Below are 23,628 nucleotides of genomic sequence, written 5' to 3' on the forward strand. Positions count from 1 at the left end.
CTTGTCCAGAGAAACAAATATGAGACTGCAGCACTCAACGTAAATAACTGCATGCTCAGCAACTAAAGCTGGTGATGCCGAAGACCTAATATTTCTAGGTTAAAAGGAACAAAGGAGAAAAGATCACTGCAGCGTATTAATGTTGCTTCAAAAGTATAACAACACAAAATTTGTGAGCGTCAGTTAGTGTATTTAGTTAATTTGGTCACCTCCTGCACCAAGTTTCAATTGCGTTGCTACCAACCAGGACCTAAGGCAGACCTATAATCTAATAATAATAATAGTAGTATCTATGACCTATATGGACCTTTAACATTAGTTTGGTTTAGGTTTCACACGTGGCTTCTAGTGAAATTCGAAGCTGCTCTGTAGAGCTGACAGGAGACTTGCAGAGTAGATAATTTTTTAATTTATATTTTCCAAAGAACATGCCAAAAACAATGTGTACCAACTGTATTCAAAGATATACAAATATGCTTGTTTTAGCTATGTGCATGTTAGCAGATTACAGGTGACTGATGACACACAATGGGCGTCAAGGGTGAGAACACAAGAATACTACCACTGCAGGCACTGTCCTGAAATTCTAAGTCACCATTTGTCAGAAAGCAATGACCATGCACAGCCTAAGGATCATATTGAGCTCCTTCCATTATTCGTTTTATTGACAGCACGTTGGCTGCCATCTAGTTCATGAAAGTGACTTTTATCGTTGAAAGAACGGTTCAACAGTAAGCGAGCTGGTGATAGTGTCCATGATGGCGAGACCTGAAGAGGAGATACAAGAAGGGGCATACACACACAATGTTGAGAGATTGTGTATGTCCCTTCCTATCCCTCGTCTCAGGGTTTTTCGCTATGGGCCTTCAGGATGTTTCCTTCCAGAAACTTTAAATATATTTATGTAGAATTGTGAAGGTACAGCAAGGCGTTGTTAGCAAATCACACAATACTTTTCTTGAAACAAGAACCCATAGAAGGTACACAGTCATCTTCAGCATTGCACACATCTATAGGACATGTTAATCACTTTCGAATGTCAGACATGTCAGGGAGGCCAGCACATGATTAGTGGTGTTGAACTATTTGTCATATTTTAGGCACAAAAAGCAGTTTTGGCACATGTATGTTGAGACAGATGTATCTCTACATACTTTGCCATGACACAAATATAGGAAGCAACAAATGTACTCTCCACTTTATTATGGTTATTAGTCAACACTGCCAAGAATGTGGGAACACAGTATTGTACCACCTACACTCTTCAAAATGACCTTCACACACGACACGTTGTAGGTCAACGAGACTCCAGAATAATGTCCTCTTCCTCCCCATTGACTGAAAACATTTTTCTACTACTTTGCATAGGGGGAAGTTAGTACAAGAAACGCACGCGTTCCTTTTTTCAGCAAATCAGTATTCAGAGCGTTACCATACTGTGGTGGACCTGCAGTGCATTACGTGGTACAGCACACACTGTAAAAAATTTCACCGTAGAACATGTCCCCCGATCTAATGACAGTCTTCTCCAGCTTTTTCAAACTGCCATTTCGCGTAGTGCTTTATGGTATGACACAGTATTTCTAAATCTTTACTGTAGTTTACTGGTTGTAGCAGAAAAAGATTCCATTGTTTCCGATCACGGGACGCAAGCGTGCTATACAGCAACAGTACATGCTGCTGTCTAGCAGTTGTTGGTGTTTGGACATGGTATGTTGCATGCAGGGTAAATTCCATGGTTAAAATAGCCAAACGTGAACAACTGTTAGATTACATGATGTAGAATGCTGTATAGTACAGTAAAACCTCCAAAGTCGGACACCTCCCTACCTCGGACAACTCCCCATGTCGGGCAAGATTTCATTGCACGGGCAGGCTCCCATTGAAACTACATGGGGATGAAATTCTCTATGTCGGACACCTCCCTATCCCGGAAGGAGGACAGGGTTTTCCCTGTTAAGTCGGACAAAACCCCGGCCAAATTACCTCAATCTCGCCCCATCTTTGCACCAAATAGACCAAAAATGAGCCAGTGGCCTTGACTTTCGCTCCTTTTTTTCCCCTATACTTGTCTCGGCATTTTGTTGTTTTAGCTTTTCGAGTCCAAAAACAAATGCTGTCAGTCTACATTGTAATTCTTTGTTTGAGCACTTGTCTTCGGTTTGTCTAGAGGCTTTGAGTGCGCACTGCACCAAAGCAATGAAAAGCGGGCTGACGCTTCAGAGAAAAGTCCTCGCTGCTCGAAGAGCTCCAGAGGTAATGCCATTGAGTGGAATCTGAACGGAATTGAATCTACCAAAATCAATAATAATTGTCAGTGAAGAGTCAGTAGAGGTACCACTACCAGGCACCCCAACCAGGTACCACAAAGGACCATAAATTGAAGAAGGGGGACATAGGAAGGTTTCACTGTATTTATGTCCTGTGTCATGTGACCAAAAACAATATGTGCTTTTTGCTCATGCTGCAGAGCACAGGCGAAATGAGCTGCATGTGAGGATAACAACATGACACCCGGGTCGCAGAGGAAAAGGCATGACTTTACAATCTCTGTGTCAGTTGTTTCATGTTGTAATTGCGTACCAGCTGGCCTGTACCCTGAGAATAGGTTTGATGCATTGTACACGCACCTTAGACATGCAGTGTGTGGTGTGTTGTGATAGTAATGCCACTGCCAATTGAAAAATAATGCTCCAGATGAATATTGAACTAAGCATGCCAAGGGGTAGGGCATCTGCGTGACACGTTTACCTGTACGTAAGAATGTAAATGTTAGCTGAAATCATTGAGTAATTAACATTATGAATATACTGCTACAGATCATACTAACAATAGCACACAAGATGCTCCGATATGGTCTGCAGGAATGTCTCTGTACTCACAATATTAGTACAGCAGCTACAGAAAGGCATAAAACAAGTTTTTGTATACATGATACCACTTGAATGCAACACAAGCTTCTGCTGCATTGGCAGAACACAACAGCGAACAGATTTACCTTACTCCACCTGAGAAAAAGGATGTACTGTAGCACACATGATGCTGTTCGAATGTAATCCTGAAACGTCTCGAAAAACATAATTTATGACCGACACACGTCAACTGGAAGGTTTCGATTTCTCTTACTCAAAACTGAGAAAAGGTATGCGCTGTTGCACATATGAAACTGCTTGAACAGCCCTTGAGGGCTCTGGAAGAACACCTTACTTGTGACCAAAATAGAACAGCTGATCCAACATTTTAATTTATACCTTAATAAAAATACACAAGATGTGCTGCCGTGCATATGATACGATAAAACTGCTGAAATGTACTGTGAAAGTGCTGGAGTAAGAACAGAAACACCTCAGGCATGGTTGCTCTAAGCTAGCGAGCAACAGCAAGGGTATAAGAACACAAGAAGTCGAGCACAAGGGATGCAATGCACTTGATTCACCAGAAAATTAAATGTCTCAGTACCAGGTGTCACTGTTCCGTCAACAAAAACAGATGAACTTTGAAGGGGCGTCTGGTTGGCACTGGTGAAAGCCTTCAGCTTGAAACCTAGACGGTGATATTTGAGACGTGGAGTGCAAGCTTTTCAGTGGTGCCATAATGCCTGCAAAATAATTTAACAAATAAGGCAATTCCAAATCTGTACTGAGAATACACACGCTGGGGCATAATCTCTAAAGGAAGAAGCAGTAACTGACAGAGAGCGTATTTTTCTTTTCTATGTGATGCCATTTGCACAGCATGACTAACGTTACGCGTCTTACATTTATCTGATGCCTAGTCCTGCCCCTGCAATGTCCTGCTGCAGATAAGGTTGGCACAGCATCCCGGACGACACATCTTCGGCTTCGTGCGTGCTTCGTGCGGGCGGGCGTGCGTGCGGGCGTTGCGTGCTTCCGTAACATTCGTATGAGCGAAATGAACAGATGAAATCGCTGCTTTCGAAGGTGGCACCCAGTCGAAGTTGTAACCGATTGTTGCAGCCAATAGCTTTTTCTTTCGCCTTTCGGAAAGTTCCAATGCATGTTGCATGTGCATGTTCCAATGCATGTGTTGTTCTTGCAGACAGGAGCAAAACGCTCACGCATTCTCGGCACGCAGCACAGAACACGAAACACACCAGGAAGTCTGTACTGGCCCTGCAAATGCTTTTCAGTCGAAGGAGCACAACTCACGTTCCTCGTGGGTTCAGTGAAGACCAGAAATATACTGGCTCCTTAGTAGCGAACTGTTCATCACTTCCCCAATGTCATCTGCGCAGCAGACGGCTCGGCAGAAAAAACCGGCCGGCTTGGCGGAAGAAACCAAGCCAAATGTCATGCCAAGCCGGAGCACGGGCAGATCACGAATGTGTCGTCGACACAGGGTTTGCGGGCGACAAGACGGAACGTCAGTGAAAGAATTCGAAAAACTGCGAGGAATTTGGGATAACTATTTTGCACACATAATCAGTGTTCCCTTATGAACACATCGCAAGGTAAATATAAATGGTAGCGAAGGCGGGAAAAAATACGAAATCTGTGTTAGCGACCCTGCGCCCTTCATGATACACATGCGAGCGTGGTAAACAAAAATAATTTAATCGGAGGCGCGAATAATGTCTGTACTAATACAATATGAATGTTTTTAATGTAGCAATTCGCGCGGTCTGCCAGTAATACGTAAGATTATAGACAGAGCCGAGTACTCTTCCCGTTCATGTCTCTCTCCATGTTGTTAGCTACGAGTTTGCTGTACGTTGATTGCGCCTTTGTGACTGTTCATAGCCGTTTTCTTCTTCATCGTCGTCTTTTCAAGTCCAACTTGGGACATTCCTCGGGGGAATGCCACATTTCAGGACAGTAGCCAGCTATTGCTTTATTTGAGTGTCAAGAATGTGGATAGTACTGACTTTGGAGCTGTCGGTTCCTCTTCCCGCCTTTGCGACGTTTGTGGGTGCGTGTGAGGAAGCCTTCAAAGCCAACGTTAAGACATTCCTCACCTCCCAAGGAGTCAGGTCCAAGTTGTGTGAAGCGTTGGACATACTTGTGCCAAAGACATTGAGTGTGTTTTTCATTGGTGTACGAAGTAGTACGTTACGTCAGAAGGCACTGCAGCAGGCAGCGAGACTAAGTTCGTAATCTCTGCACGTTGTTGTGATGTAATCAGAAGTTTTCTTTCCATGCAAAGGGATATGCATGGTTCTGTTGTCTATCCAGTGCTTTCAGTTGTAACCTAGATTACACATGATCTCTTGTAATTCTTTCATTCCTGTGAAGCATTCAATTTGTCAAAGTGCACTTTTGCACATAGCTCCTTACTGTGTTAATTGTATTTTGACAGCCATGCAGAGTTCAGTAGTCTGTGCCAATTATTTATATGTTTAGTGTTTGTACACCTGTGTACATAGATACCTAGCATACATTTTCTATTTTGAATCTTCAGCAGTTTGCCTATTCTTTGATACGTATTAAGTGTATACCTGTGTACATAGATACCTAGCACGTAATTTTATATTTTGAATCCTGCGCTGAGTTCAGTAGTTGTGTGCAAGTATGTAGGAGCAGTTATGTGCAGGGCTAAGCACCTTGTGCAGCTTGCAAATCTACACCACATGGCAAAATGTGCACAAAATAGCAGAAGCACAGAATATTGTCGATGCTTTGACATTCCTTGAATACAAAAATGCTGTTGTAATCATAGTAGAAGTAGTCATCAGCAGTGTGTGTACACACTGAACAAGGTTGTCTGTGCTGAAAACTGATACTGTTGTGCCTGTTTTGCAAGATAAAGTATCACAGACTTCTAAAATGAGCTAGTGGACTTGTGCCTTCTTATTCCCCCATAGCATTCGTAACAGTGCTAAAAACTGTGGGCAGACATAGCATTACACAGTATACAAATATCATATAATGTGATATTCAAGTGTAAATATTGTAGTGAAGATAACGACACGTCAGATGACGACGATGACTCGCGCCACTCCCGCGCGGCTGTCTGAATAAACCTATTCCTACGGTCACGCCTACCTGCGCTCTTCCGCTCTACATATTTGGTGGAGGTGCGGAACTAAAGGACTCCTCTGCTTATTCCCCGCCCCATAGGCTACCCTCTGGAGCTCCGCAGCGGCCGAACGCTACGTCTGATGACTCCTCCTTCGGGAGCGGCAGGTTCAGACTGTTGCTGAGCTTGTGGAAGAATGCGGCAAGTTCGAAGAACTCCGAAATCGCCGAGTGTCGTCTGGCTTCCAGCGTCTTCCGCAGACGCTCGCCACGTCTTCCCCTTGCGACACGCACTCTCTTCTGGATCTTATACGGCAAGTGGTTGCCGAAGAAATTCGTTGCATTGTCGTGCCGGCACAACCTCCTCTTCCGCCCTGTACCAACCCCCTGCTGCGACTCAGGAAGCCTGCGCGGAGCCAGCGCCATCCTGCACTTGCCCCATGCATATACCGCCGCCCACCTACGCTGCGATTTGCGCGTCTCAGCCTCGGCAGCCCAACCCGCCGCGGGATACATTCCGGCCCTTTCGGGCCCAACCTGACCGGCGCTACCGCGTTCCTTACGACGCGCCCGCACGCACCGATGTTTGGCGCGCTCCGGACGGTAGTCCAATTTGCTACTACTGCCATTCACCCGGCCATATCCTGAGGTATTGCCGTCGTCGCCCGGACTATTCTCCACAGTCGAATCAGACCCGCTACGCTGCCCCTCGCCGGTATGACTACGAACGTGACCAAGACGAAGGTCGCCGCCGCTCACGGTCGCCGTCACCCTACCCCCGTCGGCGACGGTCGTCGTCACCCTTGGTGACTCCGACCCCAAACTAACCTGTGCAGCCTGCGATACTGTCGGGGACCAGGCTGCAGTTCCCATTTCGACGCAAACCCGTCCCCGCGTTCTTTGCTCCGATGTGCCTTGCCCTAATTACGTTGCCGTTCAAGTCGATGGACACCACACCTTAGCACTCGTTGACACTGGGGCTACAATGTCATGTATGTCGAGCACATTTTGTCGCCGCCTGCGTAAAGTATGCACTCCGCCGCCCCCTGGACGATTACTTCGCATGGGTGATGTGTCCCTCGTCGGCCCCTTAGCGCAGTGCACCGCGCGCGTTTCTATTGGTGAGTCTACGTACTGCATCCCATTTTTAGTTCTTTCCACGTGTATCAGCGACGTTATCCTCGGCACCGATTTCCTTTACTCTGTCCGCGCTGTTATAGACTGCCGCTCAAGGACCATTTCTTGGGATGTGCTCCCCGACGCATCTGTTTTCGTCGAGAACACCGTTCCTGAAGTACGACTTTGTGTGCACGAAGACGTTGTGTTACCTCCAGCCGCACTTGTCCCCGTCCGTCTCCATGCGCCTCTTCCTTGTCCCGACATGTCAGCCGTCGCGTCCTCCTCTCCGCCGCTGTTTGCTCGGGGCCTGCTGCTCCCGCCAAGTATTGTGACCATCACGTCGGGTGAAGCACTTGTTTGGGTTCTCAACACATCTCCGGAACCCCAACTCGTACCACAATCAATGTGCTTGGCCACCATTTCACCTGTAGCTGACGCCGCTATTACCCCTCTTGCGCACGCTACAGCCGACGACAACCGTCCTTCCGATGAGTCTGCCCCGTGTGGTTGCCCCGAGTCGCCGAACCTGGCCGATACAGGCTTGCCTGTGCCACCGTCTCCCATTACCACTGCCATCCAGAATACTATTGACGGGTCACTACCGCCGCAGGAACGCCAAGAGCTACTGGCCCTACTGCGCACCTTCAGTGACCTCTTCGACATCAGTGCCCCCAGTACTCATTTGCCTGTTACCAACACGGTGGAGCACGTTATTGACACGGGAAACTCCTCGCCGGTGCATTCTCGACCTTACAGAGTTTCATCGTCTGAGCGCTGTGTCATCCAAACGCATGTCTCCGACATGCTCAATCGCGGAGTCGTCCAACCCTCGTCGAGCCCCTGGTCCTCTCCGGTCGTTCTCGTCAAGAAAAAAGATGACAGCTGGCGCTTTTGCATTGACTTTCGGAAACTGAACAAAATAACGAAGAAAGACGTGTATCCGCTGCCACGCATTGACGACCTTCTAGACTGCCTGCAAGGCTCCGAGTACTTTTCTTCGTTAGATCTCCGAAGCGGATATTGGCAAATTCCCCTGGCGAAAACTGCCCGTGAAAAAACTGCTTTTGTTACACCGGACGGACTTTACGAATTCACTGTCATGCCCTTTGGCTTATGCAACGCGCCCGCCACATTCGAACGCATGATGGACACCATCTTGCGCGGCCTCAAATGGCAGACGTGTCTTTGCTACCTAGACGACGTCGTCATTTTCTCGTCCACTTTCCCGGAACATCTCGACAGGCTGTCCGAAGTCCTTTCCCGGTTTCGTGCCGCACGTCTGCAGCTCAACTCGAAGAAGTGAGTCTTTGGCAGTCGTCGTATTACGGTTCTAGGCCACGTCGTCGATCGGACTGGCATTCACCCTGATCCCAAGAAAGTTGATGCGGTGCGGAACTTTCCTCCCCCGTCGTCAACCAAGGAATTACGTGCCTTTCTGGGATTATGCTCCTACTTCCGCCATTTCATACCCCACTTCGCCGACATCGCTGAACCATTGTATGCCCTTCTCAAGCGGGATGCGCCGTATCATTGGAACGATGTTGCGTCCCTTTCGTACAACCATTTGAAGGAATGTCTCACCAACGAACCTGTCCTCGCCTTTTTCGTCCCAGGAGCACGCACGGAGTTGCATACCGATGCCAGCGCCACTGGCTTGGGAGCTGTCCTAGTGCAAACAATCGATGGTACTGAGCGTGTCGTCGGGTACGCCAGCCGGACGCTATCCCGTCCGGAACGCAATTACTCAACCACAGAGAAAGAATGCCTCGCCGTTGTGTGGGCAATCTCGAAATTTCGTCCATACCTTTACGGCCGCCCGTTTACCGTCGTAACGGACCACCACTCCCTCTGCTGGCTATCCAACCTTAAAGACCCCTGTGGACGCCTTGGCCGATGGGTGCTCAAGTTACAGCCGTACGACATCACGGTGATCTACAAGTCTGGGCGCAGACACAGTGATGCTGACGCCCTGTCCCGCATGCTCCCGTCTCCTTCTGAATGCGCCACATTGCCGGCTCAACCCCTCTGCCCCTTATCGTCTATCGACGTCGCAGCTGAGCAACACCGCGATCGTCTTCTTCAGCCTCTGCTCCAGGTCCTCCAACAACCCGACCACCCTGCTCCTAGACGTCTCCACCGTAAAGCGAAATCCTACGCTTTGCTTGACGGCACTTTATATCGCAAGAATTATCGCCCTGACGGCAACCGCTGGCTCCTCGTTGTTCCATGTACCTTGCAAGGCCACATTATTCGCAGTTGCCACGACGATCCTACTGCCGGGCACCTGGGCTTTCTCAAGACTTACACTCGCGTCGCTGACCGTTTCTTCTGGAAAGGCATGTATCAGTCTGTTTGGAAACACGTCCGAGCTTGTGTCCCCTGCCAACATCGTAAGCGGCCGCCAGGTCTTCCCGCAGGGCTTCTTCAACCGCTTCCTCCCCCAGAGAAGCCTTTCGACCGCCTCGGGATTGATTTCCTCGGACCCTTCCCGCCCTCAGCGTCTGGTAACCGCTGGATAATCGTCGCCGTGGATCACATGACCCGCTATGTAGAAACACAAGCCGTTCCCACTAATAGTGCGGACGCAGTGACGACCTTCCTTCTCCACAACATAGTGCTTCGCCATGGTGCTCCTCGTACGTTGCTCAGCGATCGTGGCACTCCTTTCCTTTCTGCTGTCGTCAGCGCACTGCTTCGAGCCTGCAGCACCGTCCACGCCCTCACCACCTCATATCATCCGCAAACCAATGGCCTGACCGAGCGTTTCAACCGCACCCTTGGCGACATGCTTTCGATATACGTCTCCTGTGACCACACCAATTGGGATGTCGTCCTCCCTTTCGTCACCTTCGCCTATAATACTGCTCGTCAGCGTACCACTGCATACAGCCCCTATTACCTTCTGTACTCCCGTGCTCCGACCACAATCTTGGACACTCTTTTTCCTTGCCCCCCGCACTCTGATGACCCAGACGTGGTTCTCGACGCGGCCGCCCATGCCGAGGAGACTCGTCAACTCGCGCGTTTGCGTACCTTGGAAAATCAGGACACAGAGCGCTTTCGGTACGACGAACGCCATCGGCAAGTCCGCTACGAAGTCGGCGACGAAGTCCTTCTATGGACTCCGCTTCGTGTACCCGGCCGCTCATCGAAGCTTATGAAGCGCTATGTTGGCCCATACCGTGTCACTCGAAAGCTTTCACCCCTCAACTATGAAGTGACGCCCCTTACCCCCACCACCTGATCGTCGATCCCGTGGCACCGAAGTCGTCCATGTCATGCGGATGAAGCCTTTCGTCACTCTCCCTGGCCACACACCCGAGACCACGGCTTCACAGTCCACCGCTCCCGACATCACCGGGCTTCCGTCTTCCGAGGGGGGGCAATGTAGTGAAGATAACGACACGTCAGATGACGACGATGACTCGCGCCACTCCCGCGCGGCTGTCTGAATAAACCTATTCCTACGGTCACGCCTACCTGCGCTCTTCCGCTCTACAATATGTTCACTTCCACCTTCTTTGCACGAGAGATATGTGGAAAGTTCCAGATGTACATGAGGACAGCTATAGCAGCATGCATTGGACATTAAGGTCCTGGGACCCACCTGTGTTTGCTGGAATTTGTACATTAGCCTTTCGTGCTTATTCACTACATGGACTGTCATACTGATTATTTTGCACATTATTCTGTCGTGGGTATTTATGATGAAAGATGGAAGTCACTGAAAAGTCAGTGTTCCAGCCTCAGAACATCAATTGTCTCATGCGGGTATTTATAATGTTTACAACGGCATGGCGAATTTACCTGTGATAAAAGAAAGCAAGCCGCTACCTGGTCTCCTGTGTCCTTTGTTGCACGCATGTCGCTAGTGTTGATTCTTCTCTGTTTACAAATTGTTAGAGTTTTTGCTCTTGGATTTGCTTTCAACAGCGGTTCTGACATTCCGCGGCTCGACATCGCGATGGAACGCACGCGCAGCGCTAGCGCCCGCCCCGCGCTATACGTAATGGTGACGTACCAGGCGACGTCATTATGACGGAATTTGTAGTTTGCCCCGCAACGGATGGATGGCGCTGACGGTCTTTATCATGGCCGCCCTTGAAGACGTGGTGGCCAATGCAAGCTTCGCTACCATCTATATTTACCTTGCACATCATGTAAGTAGCATTCTGTTCTGTAACACTCGAAAATCGGCGTAGCTGAGCTTTAAGGGGTTGGGACCAGCGGACTGCGCTGCTGGCGCGGTTGCGCGGAAGGCCTACTATAGGCTGCGAGACACCTGGTGATTTTGTGAGAATGATTAGGAGAGAAACGTTGGAGACGGCCAGGCGGGAGACTTGTCCAGACTTAAGCTGGGACTCACACATGCGTTTTTTGAAAGCGTTTCGAGTTCGCGGCGGCGCAAAAACGCGAGCCGCTTGGCTCACCAACGAAACGCGTTTGTACGCTGCCGGCAAATGCATGTGTGACCGGCTCCGCTCGGCTGTGCCGCGAACGCTGAGGCGGCGCCGCTTTTGAAAACGCATGTGTGAATGAGCCTTTACGTGTACTTTCGGAGACTCCGACCGTTGAGCTCGCACACACTAGCGGATAGTTTCGTTGCATTTGGATGCTTCTGATTTAGATTGAGCAAATTGTCGTAAATGGCTAATGTCAACACTGAATTACTGATCCTGGGGGGGGGGGGGGGGTATGTTTGGTGAAGGTTGCACTTACGGAATTTTCTTAGACACGGAAAGAATCGTGGCAAAATGGTGACTATCTGCACAGGTTTCCCGTTTTATTTGTACATGTTATTACGTTAGAACACAGTACAGTATAATACATATTCATTATGAACGGCATTTCAACGTTAAGATGCATAGTCACACGACCGACAAAGAAAAAAGACTAGCACCTTGTCTCACGAAGCTCAATGAATACCTAGCAACCGACGGTGAAAACCTTAGACGAAAAAAGCAGAATACCTTGCGCAAATGGTTCTTGATGGAATCCACATTGAGTTTGCGTGCCCGCACGCATTTTTGCTCCTATATGCGCGCAATATATGATTGAACAGTCACTTACAAATGATTTTAGACAAATGCATGTACGATCATCTGCATGACTGGGTCCTACAGCCCAAGTTTGACAGTACGAATGTAATTCGCTGCGCCGGGCTCACTACCAAAACGTGTTGGTAGCTGAGCTGCGTGAGGTCACCTGAGAAATTTCAGTGGTGGGGGTTGCAAAAATGCAGGGAGGGTGTACACCCCCTCTGGGGGGGTGTAGGAAAATCCCTGCGTTGCGGTACTGTAATTACGTCATTAATGCTGGTTGTGCTACTTGCTCCTCACGTCGCAACCATTCACTCACTGTGGCCTACGAACGTTTGTGACACGTGCGTTCTGGTGTTTAGATACATTGTTTGCTTATTCATAACAGTATTTATTTTCGTGCAGAGTTGTTCGTTGTTTCCTCTTTGTCTTTTTATTTATTTATTTATTTTGTGATCCCGCAGTCGGCAACAACGACACACCTGGTCCGGATATTTCAGAAAAGTTCGCGTGTGTATATTGGATGTGAACTCCAATTTCCTCTTGGCTGCCAGTGAAACCTGTCATAAGTCGTAGATATATACTGATACTTTCCGGAAACAATTCGTGGTCTATCATCCCCCATCTCTTATCGTTCCTTCTACTTTGATTCAACACGTACGTCACTTACAAGGACGGAATGACAACTGAAGCTGTAAAGTGGTAACTGTCACTAATTGTCACAAATGATTTTGCGTGCGGGGTGAGCTGCGTTAACATTCGTATGTGTTTTCTGCCCAGCGCATCCACTGCAACCTCCACACTCACCGCATATAGCACGCTCAGAATCCCGAATGACATCGTTCTGTCACCTGACAGGTTGAAAAGGCTTATGCCCGGAGCCGTTTCGAGCGCGAAGAGAGGGGCAACCGCCCCTCGCGACTTCCCCAAAAGGGCGCAGGACGGCAAGTCTGGACAGCTCAGTGGGTAACAAAGCGACGGTCGGCATAATTGGGTTCAGCGTTGCTCCTATACACTAGTGTTCAGGGAGGTGTTTACCGTTGATAGTTTAATTTATTGTTTCGGAGTTCGTTGCTACTGGTTGTCACCTTTTTTTAGCACGCCAAGCGAGCAACTGCGACGCACGAGACGCCGGCTACGGTAAGGCTCGGTCAACTAGAGCCACTAAATAAGCTAGGCTTCAGAGTATCGACACCAGGGTTGCTGAATGGGGTCACCCATTCCATTCCAATCCCATTCCCAGGAATGGAGATTTGTTATAATTCAATTCCTTTCAATTCGTCGGAATGCAAAGGCATGGTCAATTCCCATTCCTGGATTGTCTAGGCAACCCAATCCCATTCTTTTAATTCCACCAATAAAAACAAAAAATAAGGAGCGGTAACTGTACAGGCTAGCCCAGCATTGTTAGAGGAAGTTATCAATACCCAGCACGGAAAAAGCACATCAAGACAAGCTGCGGGGAGGTTCCTAACATCACAACAACGTCGATACAGTATTAATTGCTGTGAGAAACTTTTTTTTTATTTGCGCATGTGAGCAATCTTGCTGATATCACGTGTTTCGGTTCACAAACATGAGGTTCTGGAAATTGGTCCTTTGCTGTGCTGTCATAATATGCCAAGCTGTGGAAAATACTCCCGTCTGCTGGAGCTGCGCGCAATTCTCGTGGACCCCGGAGAGCTTCCCTGTATTCTTATTTTTGAAATGAAGGTGCATGCCGAATATTCAACAATATTTCTCCGCTCTTGTCCGCACCGTGTGCAGGTGCTGTGCGTCTGTGAACGGCAGAAACCACGGGATTGAATCAAAACTATCACCGGAGCGCCCAGACCATTCCATTCCTAGAAGAGTTTCCGTCATTCCATTCAAATTCCATTCCAGGCTATGATAAATCTGAAATGATTCCGGAATCATTCCAACTCCGGAGTGCCAACTCCGTAACCCTGATCGACACTGAGGCAAGATGGCGAGTTGGAGCGGCATGTTGTTTTCGTATGGCCTCCAGCGCCATCTATGGAGCGTTATTCGAAAAGTTGTCCTCTTCCACTGTCAGAGCAGAAATCAGCCCTCTCAAGTAGCCGCGGATGCGGCTGTAGATTATGTACCACTGCGCCCACACACCGTGTTGCAACCACATTGGCTGAAACTGTGCGCGAGCTTCGATTGGTCGACAATGTTTTGAAATCGCATTTTGTATGCGCGCATTCATGGCGAGCAATTGTCCACACCCCTTCAAAAGCACTCCTGTACAGGTTCACTTCGTTGCGCATTCCCCCTATCGGACTCATATAGCATATGCATTACTTTTACATTACCGCCATAATCTTGGTGGAGCGGTGGAAGACATCCCCCTGAACATCCAAATATCCATTCTGATTCTGGGATGTGTAGACAGTAGGAATCTGGCGGTCGCATGGTTGTAGTTTCTACATAACCTGACAGTGACAATTTGAGATTTCTCCAGGATGTTGGGTAAGCTGGAGCAAGATGGGACACAGGGCAAGCCGCGACATTATGTATTCGACGTCTCCCTGTTGCAGAGACGCGTTGTTCCATGCGATTGCCACTTTACTCATAGATGGCTCTGCATGTCTGCTTTATTGCGGATTTATTGAGTATTATTGCGCAGGCTTGAAATGTAAAGGCTTGCAAAACGGCGCGATTTTTCTATACTCTTTTTTGTGATCTGTGCAGAGCGTTTTCAGGACTATTCTGTCAATGTAAATGGATATCCTATTTCTTTTCATTCATATAGATACATGCAGATGTGCACATTCCTAGTTACCCGGTGTTTCACAGAAAACATAATGAATCCGACTGTATGCACTGGTCAAGACGCGACTAGGTAGTTTTATGCATGCTCCTCAGATATTTCTTTTTTGCATATCGCCTATAGTATTTCACAGCACTCAAAAGTGAGCAACCAGCGACACTCCAGACTGGCGGTGCCTGGCGTGCAAAGGACGGAGGAGCAAGAAATAGCACCGGGTTCTGTGTGGTTTTATTGCACACTATGTGGTCCTGGAGCTCAAGGGAGCTGTGTAGGTGCTTGGAGAGCAAAAGTAATTTCCTGTAGCTCATTACCGAGCCGTGTCACATCTTAGTGCACGCGTCTTGTCACGAGTGTTCGGGCAAGATGAGACAATCTGCATTTTTTAATTTCTTGTTCTTTTTCTGTGTTTATTTTACAACCGGCTGCGTCGGTTACGATTTACAGATCGGAAGCTCTAGACCTGTGGCAGGTTTTTTTTTTTTTTTTTTTTGGGGGGAGCATATTCCGTACTCAGTTCATATTCAACTGCAAATTTCTGTATTATCTTGTCCCATCTTACCCTACCTGGGATGTATATATGGTTTGCAACACAGTGCTGCACGAATATGCATCAGCACTCCTCAGAGTGACAATGTTGTTAGACATCTGTCTTCCATGCCGTCGTTTACTATTTATATATTCCACATTGAAAGTGGTGTCTGGAAAAAATGCCGTTGTACTGAAGGTGCCATCGGAATAGTGGGTGCCTGAAATACGTGTAACTGGACCGACGTCAATGGAGTATGCTGCCGAACAGTGAGACGTCTGCGTTCATGATTTCGTTACGTGTCGGATAGGAACCAGCGTGGTGAATCTCGGCGGCAATGCCAATTACATCACCGGAGGAGGTGAAGCATAGAAAGGCCGTCGCAAGCGGAAGCTAGTTCCGAATTCGACTAAAAAAACAACGAATTTTGCGAAACATTTTTGTCTGTGTGTGTGTGTATTTTCTTCTTGGAAGGCAACTCTGAGTGGGAATTCCGGACTTTTCGCGCATACCATTTTTAGAAGTGCTTTCCGCAGAATATGTGGAATAACGCGCTTGAGGAAGACGTTCAATGCCTACATTGACGGGGACATCGTAATACGCGACCCTAAACTGTTACTTACTACAACTTCAACTTACGTGAAGCAAGACACTCGTGGCTTCGCTACGCTCATCCCAGTTTGATCCCACTTTGGCAGCGAGGACGCCGGACAAGGGCGCACCGATCTCTGTAATGGCTTGGAGCGTTGACGAACTTCCGATGTTATTTCGGTGCTCGCCGATAGTGCTGCGAATGCAGTAAGCAGTGAGAAAGTGAGTGTACGGACATTGAGATGCTTCTTTTTGGCATAGAAACTCGAAAGTGGTCCACTGACCCTGGGTGCGGGGTGCAGCTATCGGAACAATCAGGCGCGATGCATAGAGTGCCCCGCTCCGGCCAACAGCACACGATCTGTATCAGCGTTAGAATGAGCGGGGGTGTGGGGAGGGGGCCGCTCGCACACGACCGGGCGCAAGCGAAGTACAGTGCTGGACAACAGCTTACGGAACACGATCCGGCGCATTCTTTCCTCAAAGCGACATGCCAGCAGGGAACGGGATTGTACGGACTAGGTAACCCAGTCCTGTTTTGCAAATCCGTACGGTCCCATTCGCTGCTAGCTTGTCACTCTGAGGAATGAATACACAGGAGGCGTGTTTCGTAAACTTCTGCCCAGCACTGTACAAGCAGGAGCTTCCACTATGTCACCGAAAGAAGATGAAAGGTAAGTGCAGTAACCAAATAGCAGAAACCAGATGCCACTTAACACCGTAGCTTCGGTCAAATCTATCCATCTCGAAGGAGCAGTCAGCGGTGCTCCGTCTAGTGGCCTTGACCAATGCCACCTGGATAACAAGGGCTGTGCACTCTTTCGATACCGCCAAGCACCTCGACCGGCTGCCATACATTTTCAATGAGATGGCTTCTCAGCGAAACTCGGTCCAGGAGCATGACGTGAATTGAAAGAGTACGCAGGCCTTCTGCTGCCTAGGTGGCTTTGCATTGACCCCGGGACGTGGGAAACCACCGACTGGAAGTCTTCCAATCTGCAAAGTTCGAGGTAACTCGTTACTCTAACTAAGTTTCTTTTTTTGGTAACTTGTAACTTAACTCGGTACTTTTGCGCCGTGGTAACTCTCAGAGGAACTCGTTCCTTTTTCAGGTAACTTTGCCAAAGTAACGTAAGTTAAGTTCCAAGTTACTTTTAACTCGCTTTTCACTCACATCCACATATTTTTTTCTTTCTCTCCGGTTCCTTCATGGCATTTTTTGTCATAAAACGTGATATTCGTGATAAAACGTGATAATGATATATTTGTTTATCGCAACATCAGGCAGGCTAATTTCAAGGATTAAAGCGATTCTTATACTACAATGATCAGGCCGATTTTAGAATACGCCTGTACAGTATGGGATCCTCACGAAAGTTACACTGATTCAAATATTTGAAAGGGTCCAAAACCTAGCTGCAAGAATGGTATTTAACTGTATGAGTGCCCGAAATAGTGTGACTGAATTAAAGGCTAAGTTGGGGTAGGAATACCTTATCGTTAAGAAGAGGGCAACTGCGACTTATGTTTTTGGGTGATATCGTAAATGACAGGACTGGTATTTCAAAGGATTTGTATCTGAGCCCTCCTACGTTTATCTCACCAAGATTAGACCACACAAGAAGTTGAGGCCCTATCATCGCAAAACAGACGCTTTTAGGCACTTTTTTTTTTTTCGAAAACTATATACGACTGGAATTACAGTGTAGAGGAAAGTTCATAGACTAAACTTCTCTCCTCTTTGACACTCATACAAGAGACATATTTTACTTTTAAAATACGTCACCATACGAGACATATTTTACTTTTAGTAATGCAACGAGTACTGATTGGGTTAAGTGTATCGGTTTAGTTTGGTTTTCTCAGCTTTGACGCGTGTCATATTGCTGTGATTGCTGTAATGTTATGTTCACGTTCATTTTTTGTACCCCGCTACTCTATGCCGAAAGGCGATGTAGCGTAACAAGCATTAATATTCAATCAATGACAGTATTTTATTCAGGAAGTAAGAACCGCTGCCATTGAAATAAAGCTGAACCATTGTGCGCCCACAGGGGGTAAGTTGCAAAGCGTTCGAATAGACCTCTACCAGAGAAACGTCATCATTACATTGGTAGACAGACTGAAACCGAAACAAATCGGAAGGAGGGCTGGGTTCCACGAACGGGCACTTGCTCGCTGTCTCCCATTGAAAGAAAAGTAGGACCGAGGGTCGCGTCCCTTTAAGGGACCATGTCGTAATCCCCTCATGACCGTGGCCTTCGGGCGCAACCTCGTTCACCTCTAGCTTCGAACCAAAGCACCAAATTTTGGCGCTGTCGAACACTATTACGTCATTTTTTTACAAAGAGGGAGATGTCTATTGTTGAACATAAACTAAAGAGTATTGCACTCCTCCGCAGGCAAATCAAGGTCTAACTCAACTGCTCACGCGCGCTGCATCTGCGCTCAGTAACTGCAAGTTACATTTCACGCTAAAGAACTTCGTTATTAACTTAGTTACATTTTGCAAACGGTAACTTAACTTGTAAGAGTTCTTTTCGACGGGTAACTTCTCAATCTATGGCAAATAGCACAGAATTGCTCCAGACAGAACAGACAGACTTGTTCCGATAGTGTTCCCAGTGCTCCTTGTACGCGCGGCGCATGTTGGGAGATTACAGGAACGAGGAAGGGGGGAAGGAACGTTTCGTTTTCGCAGACATGACTGACCTGGCCGAGAGAGAAGGAATCGGAACAGCTTGGAGATTTTCTCCTTCGTTATCAGCAAGTGCCAAAGTTCAAAGCGGTCCAAGGTTGCGGGTTCGAAGCAGGCAGTGAACGCATTAACGTGATGGCACGTTACAAATCTAGGCGTGCTGCCACGGAAAACGTGTTCGCATGGAGTTTCACACTACCATAAAATAGTCCCGTACCAGGATGGTGCCTCCCGAATTAGCGATGGAGATGAAGGCTGCAGTGACCGTGCAGGGCGAATATCAAACATTACAATATCGTCTCTAGTTTTTAGCCATGCACTGTACACACGGGTCACGCGTCGTCGCTATTTTCTCGCATTGCATTGCACTTTATTCTAGCACTGTATTGCTTTTCGACCTGTTGTTTCCTAGACCAAGGGCCAACTTTTGGGTGCAGTGATCGCTGGAAGCCTGAATTGGGATATCACTGTGAAAAATATGTCACAAGTACGACTGCACCCGTGTGTACACACCGCTTCTGTACTCTTAGAAAATAGGATGGAGCAGCTACACTTTTTCGGAAGTAATAGTTGCCCCATACGTTGTGCCTAAATGTTGGCACCTGTACCCGATTAGGTGAGCGAGGGGGACGTACGCACGCTTATTGCAATTTGATTATACGATAACTGCTGTTACCACCCTATGCTAACCTAGGTGGTAACTATCGAAGTTGCCAACTTTTCACACCTCCAACCTCCGACCAATCTGCAATGGATGCCATACAGCAGCAGCAGGGGTCAGCAGCTGTAGGTGACCCCTCGGAGCTCTGTGGGCACCAGGCAACTTGCAAGCAACTTGATTGCACGGTACAAATCTAGGTGAGCTGCCATGGAAAACGCGTTCGCATATGTAGTTTCATACTACAATGAGGCAAGTGCCCGTGGAATCCTTGCAAGGATAAAGCATAATTGGAGGACTCACTTGAACTCGAAGTCCAGCCCGCATTGAGTTCTCCTTGACGCAGCAACATATCTTCTGATGCGGTTGAACGCAATTACACTGTTGCTAGAAAACATTACGCTGGTGTTAGTCGTGAGCAGCGTAAAGAAGATGATGTTGCACAAGCCATCTTTAGGGAGATGGTCTGCCATGCCGGATGTGATGGAACACAGAAGAAAGTCTCCTGGCTTGTACGCTGGAAAAGAGCGTGTACACACTTCACATCCGCTTGCAACAATCATGACGGTGCATGACGAAGTCTTCTCTTTTTAAGACTTCCTGTTTGTGTCTGTCCCTTCGTGTTCCCTAGTCTCGAGGTTTTACATTATGCATCATCTTCACCAGCTCGCTTGCTTCATTTTTTCATAATCATAACGGGCCACAGCTCCACACCGCCTGCATATTGCAAGGAAGCCGGACACCAGTGGTACTAGACACATGCAACGCATGTTATTCGAGACAACCCGTGATCGTGCCAGCGCCACCTCAAAGACCCTACTATACAGTGGCCATGAATAAAAACTTGCAGCCAAAGAGAGGACAGAGGCACAACACAACAGCGGGAACTGCAGCTCCCGCTGCGCTGTTGTTGTGTCTCCGTCCTCTCTTTGGCTGCAAGTTTTACTCACGGCTATGTACCAACTACCTCAAATTTCTACCTTCGTATACAGTGGCATCTGTCTAGAAATAAAAGTGAGGCGAACTAGATGTATAGTCACCACTTAATCGTACTACTTAACGTACTACTTAACCATACTTATTACTACTACTACTAATAACGACAACAACTACTACTACTAAGTCGTAATTACTTAATCGTACATGTTGTCCTCTGGGTATTGTGTCTCCTTCTATTCTCCTTCTACAATACACTAGCTCTATTGCACTATTCTAATTTCCTCATAACGCGTAACCAGTCCCGAGTGGCTCGAGACTAACATCTTCATTTTTGTCTTTTAAAAATCAGTCAACCAATGAAAACAATTTCCTCATGTTTGTTCGTTTCGGCTTCACAATACATTCCCGCTGATAACAGATTGTGGGTGGCCACAACGGTTCCCACTGAATTTTGCAGAAAAATTCAGTGACACGGACACTGACAGAAGGAGGAATAGAACATGGTGCTAGAGTCAAGGAATGAGGTACAGTCAAACCTCGCTTTACGAACACCCTTCGTTTCTCAAAAAATCGTTCGTAAATCGAGGTCCGAGGTCTGCAGTGCACAAATACCTCACAAAACCACGGGAAAATGATTTGAATAAGTTTTATTTTTGAAAATACTGCGTAATTGTGCTTTGCACCGTACTTTCTGCAGGGTCTATCCTGTTTAGAAGAGATGACAGAAGTCTGACACTTGACACATGCACCCGGTCCTCAAAGTACCGTATCGCGCGCGGATGAGACTGTTTCCAACGGCAAATATCACGCTTGTCACCGGCTGTCAGGACTGAACGCCTTCTCTTGGAACGGCAAGATGTTTCTATCTTGGAGACCTGGTCCAAACTCACAACCATTCGGCTGTAAACGCCCGAATTATTCTTTCAGGAAATGGTGAATCATGTTTGTGGAACGTAGTGGCGTTGGGACATTGTAAATTTGACCTTGGCAGCATGTACTGAGGAACTTTCATTATCCTCCGGTCCATTGGCCTGTCCTCTGTACGTTCATAACGCCCGTTCGTATATCGAGGTCAGAATGGCTTGGCTACTTTGGGTCCGTTCCCTCATAATCCGTTCATAGTTCGGATATCGAGGGTTCGTAAAACGAGGTGAAAATACACGGAAAAAGTTTGGTTCCCTGTGGAGCCGTTCGTAAGTTGAGGGAATTCGTATATCGAGGGTTCATAAAACGAGGTCCGACTGTAGCACCTTGTCCTTTTTCTCCTTCTGTTCGTATTGCGTTGCATGCAAAACAGTTTATAACAACGATTTCAATGTTTTGCAAAAATATTACAAGTTACATGGACTTGCACAATAGTCCTTCGTTCAAAAATTCGTGACAGACATGATAGTTGACTTCCTAGTTGACTCCTATTGCAAGGTTGCCGGATAAGGTGATATTTGTACTGCAGCTTCGTGGGAACGAGGAAAATCAAGGGTTGAAAAATCCCAGGGATATCCAGCATTTAAACGGAATTGAAAGGACGTTGAAAGGAATTCTGGCGTATTGCAATGACCGTCACCAGCGGCAACGTGGTCCCACGATCTGGATGTCAATCGCAATCTCAAAGATCAAATCTCGATCACGGTCCGAACAAGGTTCTCAGACAGCAAGCCTTAGTAGGAGGCCAAGTTACACTCTCGAGTGCTGAATAGTACCTTTGTGCAACCCCGACTCCGAAACACCATTCACGGATTGCTCAGGGTCGTGTCAGAAGGGACGTTTAATTTGGTACCTGGGCAATTCCATGCGAACCGACTCCAAAGGACCTGCTCGGGCCTTGCGAGACTATTGCCGAATTTTTCGAAAAAAATATTTAGCAGTCCGTAATAGAGCAAAACGACATACCACGAAACGGTTCTTCCCAGATATCAATGTGAGGGGCGCTAGACACGAGCGAAGCTCGCAGCGCTGGCGAAAACCGTGCCCGGCGTGAACGGCAGCTGCGACAGCAGCGTACGAATTAATTTTCATTATTACGATACAATAAAGGAAGCTCTCAAACCACAACATGCAGCCTCTTCAAAAGAATCTGGGCTTATGTTCTATGGACCAAGGTTCCTGTGTTCCTTCCAATGAGATAAATCGCCGCCCGCATAGACTTATCAGCGGCGAGCAATAAACGAGCTTTGGGGGGGATACCGCATCGCGAGAGAGATAGTGCCCCTCTCCACCGACACTACGCTTTACAGACATTAGTGAGTTTTAGTATACCGTTGATAAGATTATCGTGTCTATCGGAACCAATCGTAGTCGCGCGTGACTCAGAATCTTATCCACTGATTGGATCCGGTTGATACGGTTTGACGCAAGCCACCGTTATCAACGGTCTGCTGAAACTCTCTAATACAGGTTCGGTTCGGTTTGCTTGAATTTCGTTCTGGCGCAGTTTTGGCTCGGCCGCGCCAAAAATCGAACCAGTTTGCAGCCCCGAACTGGTTCGCGAACCGCTTCAACGTGCTCGTTTTAGGGAATGCGTACTGTGCCTGCATTGGGAGAAAGAAGAAATGGATGTGCAAATAGCTACTGTCTATTCCCAAAAAATCGCATTTCTCACACGCACAGTGCCAGCAAAGTAAGATAGCAAGCATTTTACATACACGACGGTACTAAACCGTACTGGAGCATATCGAAGATAAGTCTACCAACCTCGCTGTGTCCGACCTAACAGCAGTGTACCAGTTAATCCAAAACACAATGTGGCTGTAAAGGCAGTAAGCATTTTTCAAACCATCACCAATCATACAGACACCGCTCTGGGTATGCTCCTTCTCAATTTCTGCATAACCACATATTCGTCTTATCGAGCTACACAACTGGCCTACTCCATTCCTGCTTCATTCGATGGACGATGACCACTCACCTTCAGAAACTACAGCAATTGGTGGCAAAGGACAGCCACGTTGTTTGCTTGGAAACCCGACATTTGACAAGCGTCCGCGCCCCTTTCTGAACAGCTGACTCAGCAGCACGTTCGTCAGGCGCAAACCGCGGCGCTTACAAGGACAACTGCGCTCCAACGTGTTAAAAAAGACGCTGAGAGCACTGTACTCACTGTACTTACTCACTGTACTTACTGTACGTACTCGTTTGACTGCTCGATGAAAATTTACGAAATCAGTGATATGGAGAGTGGAGACCTACACTTCTTTCCGAATAGTTTCGTTGCGAACCGGTTACCGCTATTATTTTTTGTTCCGCTTCTGCTCCGGTTCGCGTTCAACAGTCCCATGAAAATTTCTGTTCTGTTTCGGTTCCGTCAAAA

The 23,628-nt window shown here is 47.5% G+C and overlaps 1 protein-coding gene across 3 annotated transcripts in view; it reads right to left on the reverse strand.

The window, feature by feature from the left end:
* LOC135371418 (uncharacterized) overlaps window positions 1-23,628 on the reverse strand; it is a 147,421-nt gene that overhangs the window by 44,294 nt on the left and 79,499 nt on the right. For all 3 annotated transcript variants that reach the window (XM_064605478.1, XM_064605477.1, XM_064605479.1), the window contains exons 8-9: window positions 19,686-19,899; window positions 16,075-16,222 (exon numbers count right to left, since the gene is read on the reverse strand). In XM_064605478.1, the coding sequence (XP_064461548.1) occupies window positions 16,075-16,222; window positions 19,686-19,899 (362 nt within the window). The remainder of the gene's footprint in view (window positions 1-16,074; window positions 16,223-19,685; window positions 19,900-23,628) is intronic.

Source organism: Ornithodoros turicata, unplaced genomic scaffold (assembly GCF_037126465.1).
Source record: "Ornithodoros turicata isolate Travis unplaced genomic scaffold, ASM3712646v1 Chromosome11, whole genome shotgun sequence".
Taxonomy (NCBI): domain Eukaryota; kingdom Metazoa; phylum Arthropoda; class Arachnida; order Ixodida; family Argasidae; genus Ornithodoros; species Ornithodoros turicata.